Consider the following 15,666-nt stretch of genomic DNA (forward strand, 5'->3'; position numbering starts at 1 on the left):
CACGCTTAGTCACGCAAAAAGACCAAAGATGTGAGCATTTAGCCTCTCCCCCTCCCCCCTATATTTTTATCCACTTAGAAAATTGACATGTTTAATTCAGTCTGTTCTTGTCCCTCTCTGTGCTGCCCGGGGCCCAGCGCACGGCAGCGTAGTGAATAGCAGAGGCCACCACAGAGTCATACAAAGTCCTGAGCAGAGGCCTGCTCACTCTTTCCTCAGAAGGTGGAGGCGACTTTGGCCCTTCTTGTACAGGGCGTTGGTGTTGTGGGACCAGTCCAGTTTATTGTTGAGGTGAACACCCAGGTACTTGAAACTGTCCACCTCCTCAATGTCCTCCTCCTGGATCTTCAGCGGTGTGTGCGGTAGTGGCTTCCTCGTGAAGTCGATCACCATCTCCTTCGTCTTACTGGTGTTCAAGCACAGGTGGTTGCGCTCACACCAGTCCACAAACTCAATGATAACCGACCGGTACTCCAGGTCGTTCCCCTCACACACACAGCCCAAGATGGCGGTCATCTGCAGATGACAGCTGTCCGTGTTATATGTGAAGTCCGATGTGTAGATGGTGAAGAGAAACGGTGAGAGGACGGTGCCCTGAGGGGCCCCGGTGCTGCAGACGACCACCTCAGACTCACAGCTGCGCAGCCGCACATACTGTGGTCGGTCCGTGAGGTAGTCGATGGTCCATGCAGTGAGATGTTCATCCACTCCCGCGTCCTCCAGCTTCCACCGCAGCATCACCGGTCTGATGGTGTTGAAGATCCTGGGGAAGTCAAAGAACATGACCCTCACAGCGCTCCTGGTGAGCTCCAGGATGCTCATCGGGAGCTCACCACAGAGTGGAGGTGGGTGAGGATGAGCCACTCCATGATCTTCATCAGGTGGGAGGTCAAATGCAAAGCTGCTTTACACCACTTTTTAAAAAAAAATATATATAAACACAATCTCACATTTTGCACACCCTCTAGATATGTAGGTATCTTGGTACTCTGTATGTTATGCAATAATTATGCAGTTTTAAAGTAAACCAAATCCTCGAATTTAAGTGCCTCTAACTCAGTTAACTGAGTCTGTATGTACCAAGTAAGCCACTTTATTCACAATTCGTATTTCATTTATATTTTGTTACAACCACTATTCACATTAATTAATTAATTAATTTCCAAAAACTGCAAATGTGGTTTTATTTAAATGAAGAATTCACTTATTTACTACTGTACTATACTATACTACACTCTTTACAACTCTATCTTATGTTCCTAGATTCTTACCACAGTTCTGTTGGTGGCATCAGCAAATAAGTAAGCAAGTATTTGTCATTATACACTTGTATAACTAAACTGTAGATCAGATGTAGGATTAGTCCTCAGCCATTGCGACTCTGAAACTAAACACATATACAGTAAATGAGATGCAATTATGCAAGTAACATGTAAAGTACCAGGGGTACAGTGCCCAAAATGATTGACTTTTAAGTGTATTTTTACTGAGAAACAGTTCTGTGTCTTTTCGGTGACTGCTGTGAGCAGTGACGCATTCACACCTGCACAAATAGAACTGACTTTCTCATGAAGCTCATCAACGTTTTTCAAAGGAATACACACCCTCATGTTGTTATGTAATCTGCACATTTTCAGACAGGACTGAGATGTACTCTGGAAAAACAGTACGTAGATGTTGGTTAGTTGTGCTGACCAGAGGTGATGAACGTCACTTTGAATTCTCTGAAGTTCTGTGGGTGAGACTGCAGTGTACTTGCGATTTGGGGGTGCAAACTGTACTGGTCTTCTCAGGTTTTCTTGCCAAGTTCAATACTGAACATGCAAAAAACAGACCAAAAAATACATAAATTATATTTTGTGTCCATACCGTACAGCAGGGGTAGGCAATGTCAGGCCCGGGGGCCAAATCCGTCCCTCCAGCACAGAACCTCTGGCCCTCATGATAATTTTGAGAAACATTATGACACAAATCAGAAAGTACTTTAACATTTTTCGGGTTAAATGGGAGAAATACTGTCAATACACCCAATTAGGTCATATTATGTACAATTTGTAGAAAGTGCACAGGAAAAATAATAATAATTTTAAGGAAGAAATGACAGAAACCTACTTGAATGAAGAGATTCAATCAAAAGTTTGAGTAGATTTGGTCTGGTCTTAGATCAGATAAAACATCTTTTCGCCAATGGAACAAGTCATTATTCTCTTAATTCAGATCATATTGTATAATTTCAAGTGAAAAACAAATCTTTTTAAAAGTAAAAGTTCATTTGTCTGATTTCAAAGTGGGTTTTATGCTTGTTCCATTGGCATTAGCATTGGTATCTTTATCTTAGATTAGTCCAAACAGACACAAATTCAACATAAAGAACCTTTATTCAAGCAATTTTAAGTCTCAATTAAGATAGTCATTTTTCCAGTGTAGTACTTTACTTTGGCCTAAAATTGCTGGCTTCGGCCCTCGGTCTTTTTATAATGAAAAAAATGGTCCCTCTGTTAGTAAAACTTGCCTACCCCTGCCGTACAGTAAAATAGTACGAGTGAAAGTGCTATTGAGTAAATGCGATCATAAAAGAGTGCATTCAAATAAAAAGAATGAGATACACTAGTATTGGCCCTTACACATTGAAAAGTAACTCTAGTCCTTTAGCTTAACAAAGGCTTTCTACATTTTTTTGATTATCTCTGTTTTGAATATGTTGAAGACAAAATTTAGGTACCCTACCTATGGCATTCTATAATGGAGAAACTCAACTCATTTTCTGTAATTGTGTATTGAAATGACCTCTCTCACCATCTAAGCCACTTTACATGTAAATAAAGGCAGTGAAATAGATTTAGACTTACTATGACGGCGTATTAGGGCCATCTAGTGACGGGGAAAAAAAATATTTTTGAGTTAAAAGAAGCAAATCTATGGGAAAAAAAAGTTGAAAACATGCAAATTTATGTGAAAAAAATTGTGTATCTGCCTGGAAAAATTTTTAAATTTGCAAACAAAAAATAGTAGATTTGTGAGGGAAAAAAAGTCAAAAAAGTTATTTAAAAAAATCAAAGATGTTTCTCTTATGAGCACAAAACTTTGTTATTCTCCAAAATAAAAGCAGCTGAACTTAGAGCAGTGATACTACAAAATATCTAGCCTTGCTCATGTTCAAATTTGATTTACTTGACAGGCATCATCAACATGAGGAGATGCTTTGTACCAGACTAAAGAGCTCATTTCCATCTGCTAGCCCTAGTAGAAATAACCAATGTTGACAAGACTTGATCATAATTTATGTTTTCATTAAACAAATTTGCCACATAATGTTTTGGGTAACACTTTATTTTACAGTACCCTTGATACAACTACATTTAGCACAATGTAATGTGCTCTGCAATAATGTGTAATAACTTGTACCTATGGGTCGGATACACAATGGAATAATATGTATTTGTAGTTTGTAGGGACATACAGCTCCCTTTTAACTTTTTGCCATTCTATGGACCATAAGTTATATGTAAGTTGTATAGGAAAGACACACACCAAGTGACACACATCAAGTGACACACACAATCGTGAAGTGAAATGAAATTTAGATTTTATTTTATGAATAAAAAGTGGGATGTGCAAAAGTATAGGCTCCCTTTCCTTTTAGTGCAACCAATTGCCTTCAGAAGTTGTCTGATGATTTCTGAATGATCACACGTTGACACAATGACTAAATAGAGTCTACCTGTGTGTAATCTCATGTCAGTTCAAACACAGCTGCTCTGTGATGGTCTCAGAGGTCTGTTAAGAGACTATTGTGGAGCAGAAGCATCATGAAGTCCAAGAACACACCAGACAGGTCTGGGTTAAAGTTATTGAGAAGTATAAAGCTGTGTTAGGTTATAAAAATATTTCCAAAGCTTTGAACATCTCTCAAAGTACAGTTAAATACACCATCCAGGAATGGAAAGAGTCTGGCATCACTGCAAACCTACCAAGACCCGGCCGTCCTCCTCAACTTACTGACTGAACAAGGACAGACCAGAGCTGTTACCAAGAAGCCTATGATGACCCTGGATGAACTGCAGAGAGCAACAGCTCAGGTGGGGGAAACTGTACACAGAAGAACTATTAGTCGTACAATGCACAAATATGGCCTTTATGACAAAGAAGAAGACATTTTTGAAAGAAAACCATAAGAAGTCCTGTTTGCTGTCCGCCAGAACATAAATAAAAAAATTAAAAAAAAGACCCTGGCAAATTTGAGACTTTTCCCCCTCATACATTTGCTATTTTTTTCACGCATATTTACTATTTTTACCCCACAAATGTGCATGTTTCAAAATCTCTTTTTTCTCATATACATATCACCACCAGCAGAGGGCAGGAAAGCCCCGCAGTGCGTTGATTCCTCTCCTAAACAACAGCAGAAGTAGCCTTTCCTCTCCTACGTCATCATTCCTCGACAGACATGGCCGCCTGTGGGCTGCTGCTGCGCTCGCTCTGCTCGGGCTTCTCCACAGCCGTGCCTGCGCTCTCCCGGCCAGCCCTGACCCTTCCGGTGCGCCTCAAGAACCAGCCTTATGTCCGGAGAACTGTCGCCTCTTCCAGTCGCCTCTCAGCAGGTAAAATAAAAGTATCTTAACCTTCACGGCGCGGTGCGAGTTAGCTTCTCTGCAGCGGGCAAAAGTCACGGGAACTTCTGACCCATCGGATGCTCCTCGCGTTGCGTAACCTTTGTTGGAGCTGGCGCTGGAGCAGACTGCTTGATGAAATGAGTTTGTTTCACATTTTGCAGCACTTAAATTTACAGACAAGCATGAATGGATCCGAGTCGAAGACGACGGCGTTGGGACAGTCGGCATCAGCAACTTTGCGCAAGTATGTTCCTTCCCTTTGACGTACACATTGGCGTCATGCAGAACCCGTACGTTTTGTATTAAAAAAAAACTGGGCTAAAAGTTGATTTTGTTCTTTGACTTTGCAATAAACAGGAAGCTCTGGGAGATGTAGTTTACTGCGGACTACCAGAAGTGGGAACTCAGTTGGCGCAGCAAGGTACAGAACGAGATTACGCACCAGCAAACCATACCAGTTCCCACACTAAACTGACCAGAATAGTTTCATCAAGTGTTTATTTGAAAAGTTGGCTGTAATAATCCCCCAAAAATGAACTTTATGTACGTGAATTCTATGCAAACTGACGTTGACGTATCCGTGGACATATCCAGATGAGTTTGGCGCCCTGGAGAGCGTGAAAGCTGCCAGTGAGCTCTACTCTCCGCTGACTGGGGAAGTGGTGGAGGTCAACACACTTCTGGCAGACAAACCGGGCCTGGTCAACTCCTCCTGCTATAAAGATGGTAATAAAAAATATCAATGGTTTATTAACAATCTATGCATTCATTTAAAAAATTCCATATGCCGTCATTAGCGGCTTATACAATGATGCGGCTTCTTTATAGATGCTTATGGTCATACTGAATATTCTGTCATGTTATCAATAACGACGAGGCGCTGATTTATGTTCTTTCCAGTTGGTGCCCAGTCCAAAAAAAAAAAAAAGACGGGATCTGGATCGATCAACTTATGTTTGTGAGCCCGGCGCTCTGCTTATGAAGCTAAATGAGCGGAGCATTGTTCCGCTGCCGCAAGTATATTAGTGTTATGAACCTCGTGTTTTCGCAGTAAACGGAGTAGCGGCTTTACAGGTTAGGCCATGTTTATCATTTTTTAATGGGGATAATTCGCCTGCGTGCCCAAAGATTTGAATGGGTGCTCCAGCCCCGCAGCACCCACGGGATCAGCGCCTTTACCTGGGTCTAAAAACACTTGGCTATTTACAAAGAAGGAGCAATTCCAAATCCAAACATAAAGTTGTGCTGTGGAGACGATGGAGAACTGTCACGTGGACACACCCCACTCATCTGCACAATAACTCGGACCAGTGGGAAACCCTATTGCTGTCTTCCTCTACCTCTGTTCGCGATGTTTACTGCAAACAAGATGCCCTACAGAACCTGTAACGTGGCTTCGAAATAAATGCGATTAATTCTCTCACAGCGGATTGTATTATGGAGCAACCAAAGCGAAGTGTGCGTTAAATTAATCTAAAGCCTCAAGTGATTCACCACCGACCCGGCAGCGCTTTTGTCTGACTGAACACATGCATGGTTTAAAGAATCATTTACTCACTGGCCTCATGGCATGTCCAGTTAAACTTCCACCAGGGCCTTGACCGCCCTGGGGAAGAAGCTCCTCAGTCTCTCCTTCTGGGCCCTGAGAACCCTGAGACGGCCAGAGTGTGCATTCAATAGTCCGAAAATTATGGATTATTGAGCACACCTGATTTTGTTTTTATACTTCTATTTGCTTGGTCTCCCTAGATGAACATTATGTATCTCTGCATAACTTTTTGAAACCATCAAGTGTCCCTGTGTTCATAGAACTTGGTCAGATTTCTTCCAATCCTTTTGGACAAAGGCTTCTTACTTTCCTCACCAAGTACCACCTAATAAGATACAGCATTTGGCCTTCCACGTACCACCATTTATGTATATAGACCTAACCTTGTCTGCTGGCAAAATTATTGCGGTATTTCCATCTTGTGCTGCTCCCACCAATCTGTGTGAATACTGAGCCAAAAGTGGTTTGGTCCAAATGGAAACTAATTATCCATGCAGCGGTGACGGAAAGACCCACGTTGCTGCTACATACATGCAAACACACATAAAATGTTCCTAAAACATATATTATATATACAAATATTTAATGCTTGATCCAATCAGCAGTAAAGACTCCAAAAGTGTGTCCTCTTCCCAAACGATTTAAGCTGGAGTGATCCCAGACTATATCAACGCTAATGTTATTGGCCTCGTGATATTAATTTGGCTTTAGTCAGGTTACATGGGGCCCTTTGGTCATTGTTTTGTGTGTTTCTTTTTGTAGGCTGGTTGATGAAGATGACCATCGCCAAACCCGATGAGCTGGACACTCTCATGGACGAGGCGGCGTATGAACGATACATTCGCTCTATGGAAGACTAACCCACTACCTCTGAACAACAGCCACTCTGTCTTCCTCTGCTCTGCACGTGAGCTGCGGGGAAGCGTCAAACATGCTAATCCTGGCATGGGCTGGACACACAGTATTGTCGAGCTATGAACATTAGTTTTTCTTCATCTTTGCGCCGGTCTGACAGGCGGCAGCAAATACCCAGTGAATGCTCAAACCCCAAACATGAAGGCACCACTAAAATGAGGAGTAGAGTTTTTCCAAATATTTCAACCTGTGGAGTACATCCTAGCTCAATGTGAGATTTATAAAGCACTTTTGTTATGTTTCTAATAATAAAGGTCTAAAATGCATGGTTAGTTGAACCATGTGACCATGTGAGAGAAAAAATAAACATTTCCTGAAAAAAAAAAAAAATTGCTGTTATTATTTAATAAAGACTGTTGAGCCCTTAATATTACAACTGAACGTTGCTTCTGCCACGATTTAGCAGTTTTTGGTAATATTAAACATTCGAGCATTAGACACAATACATTCAGTCCAAAGAAAAGTGAAACAAGGCACTAAATTATTTTTCATTTTTATGCAGCACCTTAGAGTTTGTTATGAATTCAAAGAAAGCTGCCATTTTGGGAGGAGCTCGAAAACATTGTAGACCAACATTAGCTGAAAATGTAAAAGTAGAGAAAAGTTTTATGAAATAATGTATACATAATAAAAGCCACTTTTAAAATATACAGAATATAAAATCAACTTCATTCCACTGCTAGAAAGGCATGTCAGGTTACAAAACATAAAATATATACAGTATTGTAAAACCACTTTATGAAACCTCTGAGTGGTTAGCAACCCTTTCAGCACCAGTTCTGAAGAGCCCACCCAGCACCCATTTCAATAACAGTTTTTCCACTTGCATTTGTCAGTAACTACACATATTTAACCTTGTGAAAGGCTTGTGAACAACAGACCTGGAGTTGTGTTTTGTGTTATTCTTTCATTTAGGTTTGAGTAACAGGGCAGTCTGTTTCCTTCTCAAAATGCCTATAGTAACTCATGTACTGATTACATGAGGGGGCGCTTCTTTGGTTTCCAAAGTCCAGACTCATCACAATTTTTATTTGGCCTGGCAGTGTATTTTAAAAAGACAAATCCAGCATATAGGAACAAAACAAGTCTCAATCCCGGTCCATTTCCAAAAGTGTCATCTCAGTGAATTCACAACTCCGCCTGGCACTACGGAGAACTTGTCTTTGGCGGTCGGGGTGCGCCTGGCTCTCCCTTTGGGCTGGCGAGGCTGAGGGAGGCCTTCCATTCTGCGGTAGTTGCTGTCCATTCTCTCCCTCCTCTGCGCTCCCTCGTTCAGCACGCTGGCCGTGAAGTCCCTCTCGTTCAGAAAGGCAATGGTCTCGTCCCTCTTCCTGCTCACGTAGCCCTTCAGGACGGCGTTGTACGGGTTGGACGCCGCGTCTGAGTCCGGCTCTTCCAGCTGGTGTTTGAACTCCATGCGCGTGATTAAAGGTAAGAGGAACTGCTTGCCTCTCGACACGGCATCTCCGTTGGACAGTCCCAGAGCCTCGGAGACGAGGCGCGGGGGCATGGGGACGAGGTCGCACCCGGAGGACTTGTCCACATACTGTCCGAACTGTTGTCGGACCTGCGCTACGTCCTTTAGGGACTGGCTTCTGTGCTCTTCCAGGTCAGTGATGATCCGCTCTGGGTAGGTCTCTCCCAACACCACTCCTGAGAAACACAGTAGTTAAAGGGATATAAAAAGGATTACTCTGGTGTAGTAAATGGGAAAGTGCAAAAGAACTATACAACGTCACACAATAGAGTTGGGGACTGAAAATAAATTGTATGTTATCAACGTCTTTTATTTCAGGGCAAGCAAACATTGACTAAAGACCAGACAAAGAGAGACATGATCAAAACTTACTCCCTTAAAAAAAAAGATAAAAATTATTTGATGCCAAATGTAAAAAAAATACAGTACAAAGTGTATAAAAAGTCTCAACAGTGTCAGTGCATCTCCTCACCAGCCCGTCGCAGCATGGAGGCAGGGCACTTCCAGGGTTTGTGGATGAGTTCGTCGGGCAGCTCAGCCAGCTCGGGACACCACTGTCTCACGAAGGCGCCGCAGGGGTCACAGGTCAGGGCCGCGTCCACTGGGTGCATGACGAAGTTCCAATGGTCCAGGCCGCACATGCCGCCATTCTGCCACATCATGGCATCTATGGCCACATCCGCATCCACCAGAGTGTCCTACACCAGGGGGAAATAATGTTTTTACTACCTCCGGGGAAAAAATGACCACAATGAAGGCCATGTAACAAATGTTTTTCTTCAAATAGAGAGAAAGTAGCCATTCATTCAAATCTTTCACAGCTTCTTACACAGTCATGCTTGCCGCTTTCATTAAACTTCTGATCCTAAATTTCCCATCCTGTACTGTGCGTGGCATACCTGGAACCAGCGGTACCCCTCCTGCCAGGACTGATGCAGGTAAGCGATGAGGAAGGAGGCCACTACGTGTCTCATGTAGTTGTTCATCCAGCCGCTGAGCCACAGCTGCCTCATGGCCGCGTCCACCAGAGGGAAGCCTGTCCGGCCGCGCTGCCATGCCTTCAGGTGACTGCGGTCTGAGCTCCAGCGCAACGCCTGAAACCACCAGGGAACAGCCGTCACAGTGTCTGTCGCATAATCAACAAAATCATGCTCATGGAGCGAAATAACACGTGTCTTTGGAGTGCTCAGAATTCCTTTGTTTTTCGCAATATCTGATTTCTTCCGAGAACAACCACAGACAAGCGGAACGGTAAAAGCAACCAGCCACATTCTTCAGCCAACTCCATACTCCTTATTTGTGGTACCTACCTTATACGGAGGTCTGAGTGACTCCCAGGGCAGGTCGGGGAACAGGGTGAGCTGCCAGTAGGCCAGGTCTCTCCAGGCCAGTTTGCGTTGAAACTTTGGCGGGCGACACTTCGCCCCCTTGGCGTCCCACAGGAGCCAGCGCGGGCTCAGTTGACCGAAGTGGAGGTACGGGGACAGGCCGCTGGTGTTGGGCGAGTCCGCTCTGCCTGACTCCTTCTCATACCTGTACACGCCTGGGAGAAAACGAACTGGCCTCAAAACAATGGAGTAGCAGGGCAAGTTTTTCAATTGTGGGCTTCCTGCTCCATCTACCATTTTGTTGGTCATTTGATGCGGTTATGATAACACAATGCAAAACTGATGTCTGGGAAAGAAGTTGCTTTTCAACACAAAAGGTGAGTGAAACAATGTGACAGAGATTTCGGTTTGTATTTGAAAAAAACTTGGTGCAAGAAGGGCTTTTGAATGGCACAAACCCCCCAAGTTAATGAATTGATAAATCCATAAGGGCGTGTCTTGAGTCCGAAATGAGTAAACAATGTGTCAGACAGTGAAGCTCCTCCAGTGAGCTGCTCTCCATAATATCAATTAAAATCTATGAATAGTTTATGCAGCGAAGAGCTGGAATTAGACTTTTAATTGTCAAAATGCAGTTGTTTTTGTCTGATTTATGGTTTCTATCTCGGATTACTGGGCCTCTCTACATGAAACAAAAACTGTCACAAAATTCAGAATAACCTCTATTGGTGCAAATAAAATATGGAAAAACGTACAGATTAATTTAAAAAAAACATGCAATTTCCTGAGTGCGCACCATCTTGAAGAAAGCCTTCCAGCTGGGCGTGCGCTCCCTCCTCACTGAAGTCCCAGGACTTGCGAATGTTAGCCGCCCAGTCGATCTAACAAAAACAAAACATACAAACATGTACTTGGGGAACTTATTCACTTTTTACTTCAGAGTGACAGTGGATCGTTTGGGCTTACTATGGTGCCATCTTTCCTGTGGGGCATCTTGGCCAGCTCCAGCTCGTCCAAAGCTAAGCCCCCGGGCCAGTGAGAGGGTCTGGGAAGAGACGCGGGCGGGTCCAGGGGGGCGCCCAAAGGAGCTCCAGGGTTCTGTTTACAGCAGCTCATGAAATGGGACACGGAGCCGATCCCTGCACAAAACAGTTATATTTTGCTTAACAACTGCCGAGCTTTGCCTGGACACTTTTTGGGGATCAAGTAACAGTGTTGAAATGTGGATCAGCACCAGTATCATTTATGCATTTTTTACTCATGCAACATCATTTCTATATCAGATTTGGGGCCCCAATGATACAAGCAACATCAAATGGTAGATTAAGTGCAAAATGCCAACAAAATAGTTTCATTTTTCAGCTTGCATTCGCCATTTAGCACCAACCTTGCTAAATGAATTGATCCAGATGTGATCAGCAAAGCATTTTGGCTATAAATTGTATTTGGCAAACACACTTTTTGTGCCTTTTGTAATACTCTTATAAAAGTCTACAGTGTCCTCACCTCTGAGCCCCACTCCCACGGTGCTGACAGAGTATGGGTCTCTCAGGCAGTAGGAGTGGTGCACCCTGACGTCCACCCCGTCTTTGTTCAGAGCGGACAGTATGGCGTCATCTCTCTCCTTCAGCCAGGGTTCATACAGGGCATTGGCCACGACCGTCCTGGCTCCTGTCTCCTGAAGCAGCTGCCTCAGGGTCTGCAGCGACGAGCCGCTCGGACTCCCGGCTCTGAGGAATACGAGAGTGCTGCCAATCCGCTCCAAGGACGAGCGCAAACAGGACAGAGCTTGATGGAGCCAGAATTTACCTACGGAGAAATTAAGGGCACGTTAATAATCTCTTTACTCAAATAGAAGCTGGATGTTGTCGTTCATCTGTTGTCATCATAAATCTTAAAGTTTTTGGAGAAAATACGGCCATGTAGCTGTTTGAGCATAAATTAAATTAAATAAAGCCACGCTGCAGAACATTCTAAGTGACATGTTTCTATATTACAAGACTGATATTTACTCATAATGGAAAGAGGAACCAAATGTTACAGTTAAGAGCATGTGATCGCCAACTTCAAAATAAGTAAAACGTGCTGCCTTTGTGGCAGTGTTAATTTCGTGTGTTCGTGTGTTATTTTTGACAACTAAAATTGGACTAAAACTAAATTAAACGTTTTTCATGAGACTAAAACTATGACTAAAATGTCCAGATATTTTAGTCGACTAAAACAAGACTAAATAAAAATGAAAGGGAGAGACTAAAATCATCCAAACTTCTATTGAGCGTCTGAAAGAACCTCAGATCATGTAAATTCTCTGCCAAAGGATCAGCTCTGAGCTTTGTTCATGTGGAGCAGCTCCATGAAGCAGAGGAACAAGATTAAATCTGATTATAATTAATATTAACAATGCAAAGTCGACCAAATTCGTCTTAAATTTAGTCGACTAAATTTACTTGCAATTTTAGTCGACAAAAACTAGACTAAAATTGAAGATATTTTTTTGACTAAAACTAGACTAAAATCGAATTACATTTCCGTCAAAAGACTAAGACTAAAACTAAAATAAAATATGTTTATTAACACTGCTTTGTGCATAGAGTCGAGTACATTGTAACTTACAGGCTCCCCCCACAGCCACAGTGGTCCCAGGCCCCTCTTCCTCATCGGGCGCCCAGATGAAAACAGGTAGGACAGGAGCGCCAACTTCTAACGCCCCAATGATAGCGGGGTTATCGCACAGTCTCAAGTCCCTCCTGAACCACAGCAGAACGGGCAGCTGAGACGACGGAGACGCGGGTAGACCTACAACCTGCTGTCCGGCCACTTTGCACTTCTGCCTCCTCTTCCTAGAGCGTTTGGCTTTCTCCTGGTCCACAGTGGAGTCAGGGAGCTTGTCGTCCTTTTTGGGAGACGGTGAAGACTGTACGGAGACGTTGTCATTTCCTTTTTGTAAACGTTGGTTTGGTCCAGTGGAGATGTTCTCGGGCTTTAGGGCGGAACGTTGGGAATGTGAAGATGAGTCCTTGCATGAGTTTGGGGGATGCTTGGTGGCTTTTTCACTTTCCAGTAAAGAGAGGGTCATTGCAAGGTGCAGCTCATCATCTTCAACCTGTAATTATAGGTAATTACAATGTATGTGTTATTATTATTTTTTGATGATTAAAATGCAACATGTTTTTACATATTGTTTTATCATTATAATTTGTATGATCTTATATTAAAAAGGGCGCCCAGTTGGTAGAGCGGGTCGTCTCGTGATCAGAAAATCGTGGATTCCCGAAAATGCACACTGTCGTTGTGTCCTTGGGCAAGACACTTCATCCACCTTGCCTCCAGTGTCTGCGTACACTGGTGTATGAATGAGAGTGTGAATGGGTGACTGGTTCCTTACTGTAAAGCGCTTTGGGCTTGATAAAGGTAGAAAAGCACTATAAAAGTTAAGTCCATTTACCATTTATATTTATGAAGCTTTTTTGTTTTTGTTTTAATTATATTCTAGCAGGGGCGGACTGGCCATATGTCCATTCTGGAAGAGCACAGAAGGGCCACTGGCTCTAGGGCCACCGGTCCCGCCTCTCACTTTATACCTTACTCTTACCCCCGGGCGTAACCAAGCTCTACCCAAATCTAAAAACTTAAAAGAAAAGCATCCAAAAACAAAAATGTGCTGGAAAAGCAACAAAAAAGTGACAAAAAAAGTGATAAAAACACAACAAAATGTGCCGAAAACGTGAAGACAAAGCAATGAAAAAAGCGGTGAAAAAAACAAACAAAAACATGACAAAAAAAACAACAGAAAACCAAGAGACGAAAACAAAACGAAAAAGTGACAAAAAAGTGACAAAAAAGTGACGAAAACACGCCAAAAAGCCACAAAAAAGTAATGAAAAAGCAACAAAAACATGACAAAAATGCAGCGACAACGTGACAAAAGCTTTCAAATGAGATGTTACAGTGTTGCTCTCCAGTCAAGACGCCTTTTGATCTGGGTAAAGCCGAACTGGAGAAAATGCTCTCGGTTAAGGCGGGGGGTAAGAGGTTAACATATGTATTTGTGGAAGTGTCGCATTTACGCTATTTTTTTCAGTCCCAGTCCGCCCCTGTCTTCTAGACTATTCACCATAATTACGAAAATCTAAAACATGAAACAAACCAGTCAAACCAACATCGCCAATAGGTGGCGCCAAAGGGCAAGGAGTCACAGCAGGTGACAGTTACAGGTATGTAAGGCATGGTGATCAACATGTGAACATCTGTATTTCGTTATCCAACGACTGTATTACACAATACGTGTTTTGACAAAGTATTGTCAAAATAAGTTTAATTAACTTAAAAGTAATGAAAATATTCCCTCTTTTAGCAGAATTTGTTGACTATGTACAGTGCTGGCTAGCGAAACCTCGCAAACGTGTTTGCATCGTTCGCATGGTGCTGCAGCGACAAAAGGTAAAGAACAAAAGTTTGAAATCTACTTTTTTGGGAATTTATGAAATCATTAGTTGCGTACATGAGCCTATATATGACAAGAAAACATGTTTGTAAGTTTTCCTTCTTTTCTTTCTGTTGTTGTAACTATAGCTTACCAGGTGCGTCACTTTAATTAATTACGTCACTATTATTGATTATTATGGTGTGTTGTCGTAGTATCGATGAAATAACGACATATCTTTTTGTTTCACACCCTGAAGCACTTTCCAACAAACCTTGACCTTACATGTGTGAAATACTCCTGGTAGATGGCCGTCAGCCTGCAGTGGAGAGCGACGTGGGCCGTGGACAGCGGGCGGATGACGGTCAGGAACTGAGACCGGGTGTCGTGGTGCCCCAACACGGACACACACAGAGCAAAGAACCCCTCTGGATCCTCATGACCGACCAAAACCTCCCTCAGCATCTTCCTCACCACAGACACCCCGTCTTCACCGCTGCCCATCGATGGCGACATCTCGTTCAGGTACAAAACACCACCAAGTTACAGCCAAAAGACCTGTGCAGTGCTACAGATCTCCACCCTCCACTCTCTCCACTCCAGCTGCTTACCCAACAGCTGATTTTTCCAGGTTACACAAGCCATGTGCTCGTGTTTTGTAACCTTTGCTTTGTAACGCGTTATTTTCACCAGCAGGGGGCGAACAAGTCCAATAAATATGTGGCATGAAACGACACAGCGCTATGCGTGCACCAGGGAATAACAATAGTGTTTGAAATCATCCTAGATATGCATACATTTACATAAAACATCGCATTTACTCCCATAGCTTCATAACCTGCCTTTTTGTAGCACTTCTTCCGAGACTTGGTCAAATCTTTGGCTTAGTTTCTCATTGCAGGCTGCCAGGTCCCAAAGGACAGATTGACAAAAGCCTCATCTAAGCAGGAATGCCGTCTTGTTCAACCGAGAAACAAAGGCAATTGCACCCAGGAGTGAATTTGTAATCATAGGGCAGTGGAAGATGGCTAAGTAATTAATTTCTTTAATAAGAACCTGCGTTGGCTTTTATGTCTACCCAGCGGGGTGCCCAGATTTGTCAGTCAGGGGAGTTAAGGTCTGAAACGCCCTGGCACACCTGATAAGATGGCTTTCTAATCATAGCCCTTTGAAATGTATCTCTTCAAGTTTATCTGTTCGGGATGAAGCCCTTCTGGTGTTGATATCATCTATAAATTTTACACCTGTTTTCTGTGCGGGGGTCGTACACCTGGGCCTTGTTTGCAGGCGCTTATCCAAGAAAGTTAAAAAGTGCTTGGAGTCGAGAAGCGGTGAAAGCGACGGCATGCGCGGAGAGAGGG

At 43.1% G+C, this 15,666-nt stretch overlaps 2 protein-coding genes across 2 annotated transcripts; one reads left to right on the forward strand and one right to left on the reverse strand.

Moving 5' to 3' along the window:
• The first annotated feature begins 4,435 nt into the window (after positions 1–4,435).
• Positions 4,436–7,387, forward strand: LOC306971524 (glycine cleavage system H protein, mitochondrial-like). The gene is made up of 5 exons (XM_079567837.1): positions 4,436–4,601; positions 4,775–4,857; positions 4,971–5,034; positions 5,208–5,339; positions 6,925–7,387. Exons 1-5 carry the CDS (start codon positions 4,448–4,450, stop codon positions 7,020–7,022), a joined length of 531 nt encoding a protein of 176 aa, XP_079423963.1. The 5' UTR covers positions 4,436–4,447; the 3' UTR covers positions 7,023–7,387.
• A 374-nt stretch (positions 7,388–7,761) lies between these two features.
• On the reverse strand, positions 7,762–14,872 carry LOC306971389 (deoxyribodipyrimidine photo-lyase). The gene is made up of 10 exons (XM_079567636.1): positions 14,591–14,872; positions 12,496–12,985; positions 11,389–11,691; positions 10,849–11,021; positions 10,679–10,763; positions 9,865–10,097; positions 9,454–9,648; positions 9,027–9,252; positions 8,100–8,730; positions 7,762–7,942 (listed from the first exon to the last, which is right to left on the reverse strand). The coding sequence occupies exons 1-9, from the start codon at positions 14,819–14,821 to the stop codon at positions 8,192–8,194; spliced, it is 2,475 nt and encodes an 824-aa protein (XP_079423762.1). The 5' UTR covers positions 14,822–14,872; the 3' UTR covers positions 7,762–7,942; positions 8,100–8,191.
• Positions 14,873–15,666: the final 794 nt, after the last annotated feature.

This window comes from Gobius niger (assembly GCF_951799975.1).
Source record: "Gobius niger genome assembly, chromosome: 12".
NCBI classification, from domain to species: domain Eukaryota; kingdom Metazoa; phylum Chordata; class Actinopteri; order Gobiiformes; family Gobiidae; genus Gobius; species Gobius niger.